Source organism: Ylistrum balloti, unplaced genomic scaffold (assembly GCF_031769215.1).
Source record: "Ylistrum balloti isolate Yb309-2 unplaced genomic scaffold, AGI_CSIRO_Ybal_v1 Utg372918, whole genome shotgun sequence".
Taxonomy (NCBI): Eukaryota; Metazoa; Mollusca; class Bivalvia; order Pectinida; family Pectinidae; genus Ylistrum; species Ylistrum balloti.
Window position 1 is genome coordinate 19,968 of NW_026783181.1, and position 7,933 is coordinate 27,900.

Genomic DNA, 7,933 nt, shown 5'->3' on the forward strand with positions numbered 1-7,933 from the left:
TATTATTTATAGTGTAAAAACAACACCAGCTGTAAAGAAATGCTTTTTTTTAATTTGTGCTGCATTCGTACTACAAGTGATTGATTTTAGTCCTTATTACTATAATCATAAAATAAAACAGCGCCAGCAGCTGTTACAACCCGTTCATTCACGAGTAAAACACACCCTTTGGGCAGAAATAGCAGCAAGACATGAGAAGATTATCTATTTCCCTGAAAGAATGACAGCCTGGGAGTGGAATTATTACCAAGATATCGTGTTGTTTAGTATAGAAAAAGATATCCCTTCTAATACCTTATATGTAGGGCGTTTGCCAGAAGACTGGCAGCAAGAGCAACGTAGAATTGCTCGAGAGCTACAACTAAACCAACTGGACTCCAAAACACTTTATGTCCTCAAGGACCAGAAAATTGTTAAAAATTTATGTCAAAGTAAAGGATATTTTATACAAAACCAAGATCCTAAAGTTATCCTTGATGACTATATCTTAATTGCCCCAAATCTTCCCAAAGAACTAATTGCACGCAATCAAATAAAAACCTGGAGATGTTTTTAAAATAGTCATATACGGTATTACTTAGAGGTCGTAATAGGTTTTTTTGCAGTCGCTAGCAGTAAAGCTCCCAATATCTTAAAAAGACGGAACTCGATATTAAATATCCGTTCACTGAATGCCCAATTCAAACTGGCGCAGAAAGGTGCAAAATGAAGAAAAGATTTTATGTCTGTTTCAACAAAACCAGTATCAGTTAATAATTTAGATAACTTTGGCTTTGTATATAGAACGAGATGTTGATCGTTGTAATCCATTGACGAAACTTTGGAAACAATCCATTCTAGAAGTGGCCAATGAGAGCGATAATTAGGTGTCGTTAGAATTAGCGTGCCGCCTGGTTTTAAACAGCTAAAGGCGTTTAAAAACATTTTTGTTGTTTGTTCTGTTGTAAGATGTTCAATAACTTCAATGACTGTAATAATATCAAATTGTTCTGGTTTGAAGCTTAAATCTCCTGCTTTCGAAGTCACAAAACAGTGGTTTTGATTCCTCTTACTATAAGTTTTAGTTGCATATTCGATTTGGGCAGATGCTAGATCGGTACCTGTATAGTTATACTCAGGAAGCATAGAAGAAAGCGTACCTGGCCCACAGCCGATATCAAGTATTTTATTACCTGCTGATTTTGTTATCAGGTTACGGACAGCCGTAAATTTTAGATGATGCCATTTTGAGCGAATACCCTTTTTTTCCTGAAATATTTTGTCGTAATAGCCTGCAGGGATTTGATCGTAATCAGATATATTTTTCATTCTGTACTCTTTTGACTTGACTCACAAAGTCATATTGGTTATTCGTAGTGTATTAAAAGATATTATTTTTAGTTATTATTTTGAATACATTGCGGTATGGTATTTATTTGTTGATGATTAGGTTATGATCCTATAACTTTAGACTAGTTAGCCTTATGATATCATCTAAATTTTACGAATTACGAATACACAATATCATTATAATGAGAATACGATAACATCTCGTAGCTCCGTTTTTTATCAAAGCTATGTTGGGTTGTCAGCAAGAAGGCCTTTTATATAATGTTAACAGTTATTATCCCTACCTATAACGAAGCCGAAAATATTGCGGCCCTTATTCCAAAATTACAAACAGTTCTTACTGACCTGGAATATCAGATTATCGTTGTTGACGATAATTCACCTGATTATACGTGGCAAATTGTCGAAAAAATGCATGACAGGGATGCACGTATTCAGGTTATTCGCCGCATTCATCGTCGTGGTTTATCTTCAGCTGTAATTGAAGGTGTACTTGCTGCAGAAATGCCACATTTTGTTGTTATCGATGCGGATTTACAGCATGACGAATCTATTTTGCCAACCATGCATAAACTTGCTCTTAATGAAGCTGATGTTGTCGTTGGAACACGCTATATGTCTGGAGGAAGTGTTGAAAACTGGGCAAAATCCCGGGTTTTTATTTCAAAGGTTGCCACAAAATTGACCCGTTGGTTTACAGGGGTACAACTTAGTGATCCGATGAGTGGTTTTTTTCTAATGCGACGCGAGTTATTTTTGAATAAGGTTGAACAATTACAGGGGAGAGGGTTTAAGATTTTATTAGAGATCCTTTCTTGTTTTCAGCCACAGGAGTTAACCATAAAAGAAGTTCCTTATACCTTTCGGCAACGGTATGCTGGTGAAAGTAAATTATCACCCCTCATCATGTTGCAATTACTGACCTTTTTGTATGAATACCGTTTTGGGAAATATATTCCTATTACTTTTACTAAATTTGTTTTTGTGGGTAGTGCGGGGGCTATTATTCATGTTATTACTCTTTTTTTCAGTTATCGTATCATTGAACTTAGCTATAGTTATTCTTTAGCTGCGGCTATCATAACTACAATTATCTGTAATTACTATTTGAATAATATCTGGACCTTTAAAGAGACAAGACTAAAACGATACCATTTTTGGCTAGGCCTGTTTAAATTCGGCTTATTATGTGGCTTTGGTGGTTTGATTGCTTGGTGGGTAAGCCTTTTTTTATTTCAAAGTGGTGTTCACTGGTTACTCGCCTCTTTGTTGGGTGCTTTGATCAGTTCATTGTGGAATTATAATTTAAATAGAATATTGACCTGGCGGTCAACAGCGACATAGATAGTATTTTTTCAATAAATATTTTAGTTCATAATATTTAGTAGAAAATTTTAAGTACTCTTATTACTATTTGATTCAGCCTTTTTTATTTATTTTTTGGAAAGGTACTAAGATTCGGTGAGTCGAAAAAAACGTAAGACTAAACAGAAGCCTGATTCAAAAAAAGATAAGCTATTGGCTACTGAATCGTATGACCTGTCATCCCATATCGCGAATCGATTTTTGATTGGTATTCTTTTATTTGGGAAGGCTTTACGGTTTTTTCGCCTAGATTTCCAAAGTCTCTGGTTTGATGAAAATACAGCGTTGTCTTTTATTCAGCACCCCTCGTTTCAAAAAGCATTAGCTGCATTTACTCAAGACGCCCATCCACCATTTTATTATAGCCTTCTCTATATTTGGGGTCAGTTGTTTGGTACCTCTGAGTTTGCGTTGCGGTCACTGTCTGCCGTGGCTGATGGTGGCGCTATCTGGGTATGTTATTGCATTGCATTTCGATTAACAAAGAATTATATAATCGCGCTAATTTGTGCGTTTTTATACGCAGGGTCTCCTTTTTTAATTTATTACGCACAAGAGATACGAATGTATAGCGTCATTACGTTATGTTCTCTCTTGGCAATACATGGTTTTTTACTGTGGCTCGAAAAGCGATGTTGGCAACATGTATTATACTGTGCTTTTTTTACCGCATTATGTATATATACCCATTATATTGGTGTTTTTATCGCGGTTGTTCAGACTAGTTACATATTAATTATTAGTTTGTTAGAAGTAGGCTTTGGGAAAAATCTGAAACAAATAAAACAGGTGCTAAAAATTAGGATAGGGCCTTTTGTTGTATTACAGTTTGTTGTCCTTTGTTTTTATGCACCAATGTTAATGAAGTTTTTCAGTGATACAAGTGGTATGATTCAGGGGGGCTTCTGGCCACGGCAGCCAGATCTTAGTTCACTTTGGCTCAACTTGCAACTGTTTTTAGGTTTCAAAATGGCACCTTGGGGATTATTGCCAATTCAATGGAAACAAACATTATGGGCTGCTTTGATTCTACTTCCCTTCTTTTTGTCGCTTGGGTATTGGTTCAGAAAAAAACAATCTTGGTTTATTCAAGCACCTTTGGGAGCAACTTCTAGCATAAAGGCAAACTTAATCAGGCCTAAAATTCTATTAATATGTTGGCTCTTGTGTCCAATTATAGTGCCTTGGTTAATTTCTCAGAGTCGTCTACATATTTATATTTATCGCATTACGATTACAGCATTACCAGCATTTTTAATCCTAATAGCGATACTGTTTGTCAAGGGGCGTGGTCCATTTTGGGTGAAGACAAGCGTGTTAGCACTTCTTTTATCCGTTGCAGCTGGCAACCTAAATGCATATTATACAATTCCTCATAAAGGGAATTGGCGTCAAGTAACAACAAAAATTAAACAAAATTGGCAACCAGGAGATATTGTTTTTGTTGGTGAAAGCGAATCTAAACCAATTATTTATCACTGTGGTCAAGATTGTTTTACAACAACGGTTATTAAAAAAATTCGGACAAAACAACCTAAACGGATTTGGCTTGTGGGATTGGCAACGCCTAAGCTACAAGCCTCTTTTAAACGTTTACAAACAGTAGGGTTTAAACGTATTGTTAAAAAAGAAGAATTTTTAGGACATGATTATCGTAAGGGTTACCTGCTGCTAATACAAAAATAATTAGAAAAGCTAGCTAGTTTTTTTTGTCATTGAATTATTTTGCAAGACGTATCGTTGCCACTCTTTTTCAAACATTAAATTTTTTGTCGATTCTAGTCGATCTAAAAAAATAATACCTTCAAGATGATCAAACTCATGTTGAAATACGCGGGCAATGAAACCTTCATATGTAGCGGTCACTTGTTCATTTCCAGTTGTAAAATAGAGAACCTCTATGCTTTGATGGCGAGGTACTAAACCACGTAGTCCTGGTATGCTTAAGCAGCCTTCCCAATCTGTTTCCATTTCTGTTGACTTCCAAGTAATGCTTGGGTTGATCATAACCATTGGGTCCATCGTCGGTGCGTATGGGTACCGCGGGTTTGGTTTTGAAGAGATGATAAATAACCTTTTAGATTGGTAAACTTGTGGAGCTGCAATGCCAACACCATTAGCATCTATGACTGTAGCCAACATGTCGGAAATTAATAATTGTAAGTCAGGAACTTGAATGGTTTCAATTTCTTGCGCAGCTTGTCTTAAAATAGGATGCCCAAGTTGAGCTATTTGTAATAGACGCGACATTATACTTCTCCTCCTTGGTTAGGTAATGAAGTTCTTAGTACGTATTCTAGCGGCTATTATCATAACGTTTGTATTTGCTAGGTATCGTAAACCTTGAAAATTAAAAATAAATGCTTATATTTCTTTACAGGATACATATAAGCTTCTTTAGCAAAAGGGTAGGTTATGACAGCAAATGGTTTAAAAACGACATTACTATTGGCGACATTAACAGGACTTCTGTTAGCAATTGGGGGTGCTATGGGGGGGGCGTCAAGGGCTACTCATTGCGCTTGTTTTTGGGGGCGTGATGAATTTTTTTAGCTATTGGTTTAGTGATAAAATTGTTCTATCCATGTATCGTGCCCAAGAAGTCGATGATACTCAGGCGCCACGACTTGTTGGTATGGTGCAACAGTTAGCACATCAAGCCAGGTTACCAATGCCCCGTGTTTATATTGTTCCTAACCAAACACCGAATGCTTTTGCTACTGGACGTAACCCCGAACATGCTGCTGTTGCTGCAACTGAAGGCCTTTTAAACCTTCTCGATGATGAAGAGCTAGCAGGTGTAATGGCTCACGAATTAGCACATATCAAACACCGGGATATTCTAATTAGTTCCGTGGTTGCCACCGTTGCCGGTGCCATTAGTGCACTAGCGTCGATGATTAAATGGGGACTTATTTTTGGTGTTAATCGCAATGGCCGCGATCAAGGTAGTAATCTTGGTACCTTAGCCATGGCAATTGTTGCGCCTCTAATTGCATTATTGTTACAAATGGCGATCAGTCGGTCACGAGAATTTGCGGCAGATGCTGAAGGCGCACGCATTGCCCATAACCCTCTAGGACTCGCGCGTGCACTACGTAAAATTTCTCAAGGCGTTGAGCGGGCTCCGATGGATGCCTCTCCGGCACACCAAGCCAGTGCACATCTATTTATTGCAAGTCCATTTCGTGGGCGTGATATGCTGGCTCTACTTAGTACTCATCCTAAAGTAGAAGAGCGTATTGAACGTTTAGAGCAGATGGCTAGGGGGGAAAGATAGGCCTAAGCCTATGTAAATAGCTCTTTTGAATCTCCCCAAATATTTCCTGGTGCCATGAGTCCCTGTGGGTCAAAAATCTGTTTTATATTACGTCCGGCTTCAAATAATTTTTTGTCTAGTAGTTTTTTTAGATAAGGTGCTTTAAGTTTTCCAACACCATGTTCTGCTACAAAGGTTCCTCCTAAATTGATGGCCTGTTGGTATAGCTGTGGTAATAACTTTGTTAGTCGTTTGTCTTCATCTGGATTGCGGGTAATAAAGTTATGATGAGGATGACCATTACCAAAATGGCCATAACGAATATGAGGTAAATCTAACAAATCGGCATCCGTTAAGATTTGGTCAACAAAAGTAAACATGTTTTGTAATTGGTTAAGAGGTACACACCAGTCTGTTGAGTGTTTTTTGCCGCCTGAGGCCGTGGCTATTTTGCCTTGGGTATTCATTAGGCTAGGAATGATCTGGCGCCAGTTATAAATATCACGAAAATCTTGAGGAGATTGAAAAATCGAAGTATGTTCTACCAAAGCATTGGCTTCCAATAAAGGAAGCCAATGGCTAAGAATCTTATCAGTCGTAACGTCGCCGGTATGCTCGATCTCCAAATAGATAGCTAGGCTGTCAGTAGGGGGAGTACTTGTCAATGACGTTGTTACAAGAGAGAGAGCAGGAGCATCAAAACCTTCTAAACAGTAGGCGGGGTAACGCTCTTGTTGGCAAGCAGCTTGTAAAAAGACAAGTAAGTCTGATAAAGATGAAAAAAAGGTAAGAATACCTGTACGTTGTTCGGGAGGGCGTATCAGACGAATCTGAATACGAGTAAAAACGCCCAGCGTCCCTTCACTTCCGATAATCAGATCAAGTGGGTTTGCTAAAAAGCGATACCCTAATGTAATTTTTTCAACCTGATTTCGTTGCCAATGTTGTTCTTGGCCTGCACCATCAAGCATATGAATAGCCTCAACCCAGCGATGTGTTGAACCATATTGATAACTACCTGGACCACTTGCATTTGTCGAAACGGTACCCCCTAATGTACAGCTGGAAGCACTGGTTGGATCTGGCGGATAATACCATCCTTCTGTTTCTAAAGTTGTTTTGAGAGTCTGTAGGTTTGTACCTGGATATATCAGTGCAGTAGCAGATTTTGAGTCCGAAGCTATATCTAAATCAATAATGCCCGTAAGTTGTGTACAATCAAGAGCAAGGCCATAGGGGGCTAGAGGGGCTCCTGTTGTGCTACTTAAACCACCAATGGGAGTAATAGCTGTCTGTGATTGTAAACAGGTGAGTACAATTTCTTTGAGGTCTTGATAATCTCGTGGACGAGCAATGGCGTCAGGAGAACCAAAGAGTCCTGAGGCATCAGTTTTATAGGATGCTAAAATATCCGTGTCAGTGATGAATTGTGTCATGTCCTAAACCAGTAGAAAAATAGTTGTTAAGGTCAGCTTTATTTATACGAACTTAGGCTTGGTAGCAAAAAGCCTTACAAGTATTTTTAGTAAGAAGCTTGCTGTCGTAGGCTGGGTATTTATAAAATATTGTTAATGATTAGAGTTCATAAAGCAAGATGAAACAAGTCAGTATATTAAGTATATGGTTGGTTTTTATACTTTGTAGCATTTTGGGGATTGCTAGCCCTGCAGAGGCAGTAAAAATTCGTGCTGACCGATGGGATTGTAGATATCAAGATTTTGACGTAGGAGTTACGTCTGAATCGCAACATGTATTATTTCCTCGTTACGACGTGTTTAGACCTCTGCTTGCTGATCCTTTTGAACCACGGTTCTCTGCTAGTCTGCGTCATACTATTTTTCGGGGAGAAAATGCTCCAAATGGTTGGCGTGGAGCAACAGCTAATGTTGCTCCGGTTGGGTTTGGTGGTGTTATTGGCCTCTGGCGTAAAGAGCTTTTTCAGACCTGCGATGGGATACAGATTAGTTTAGCCGGAGGTGC

The 7,933-nt window shown here is 38.4% G+C and overlaps 3 protein-coding genes across 3 annotated transcripts; 1 reads left to right on the plus strand and 2 right to left on the minus strand.

Moving 5' to 3' along the window:
• Positions 1-3,914: 3,914 nt before the first annotated feature.
• LOC132564827 (peptide deformylase 2-like) lies at positions 3,915-4,944 on the minus strand. Its single transcript, XM_060229451.1, has 2 exons — positions 4,497-4,944; positions 3,915-4,036 (listed from the first exon to the last, which is right to left on the minus strand). The coding sequence occupies exons 1-2, from the start codon at positions 4,942-4,944 to the stop codon at positions 3,915-3,917; spliced, it is 570 nt and encodes a 189-aa protein (XP_060085434.1).
• A 334-nt stretch (positions 4,945-5,278) lies between these two features.
• Positions 5,279-5,974, plus strand: LOC132564828 (protease HtpX homolog). Its single transcript, XM_060229453.1, has one exon. The coding sequence runs from the start codon at positions 5,279-5,281 to the stop codon at positions 5,972-5,974; it is 696 nt and encodes a 231-aa protein (XP_060085436.1).
• An 8-nt stretch (positions 5,975-5,982) lies between these two features.
• Positions 5,983-7,389, minus strand: LOC132564829 (glycolate oxidase subunit GlcD-like). Its single transcript, XM_060229454.1, has one exon. It carries the CDS (start codon positions 7,387-7,389, stop codon positions 5,983-5,985), a length of 1,407 nt encoding a protein of 468 aa, XP_060085437.1.
• Between the last annotated feature and the right edge of the window lie 544 nt (positions 7,390-7,933).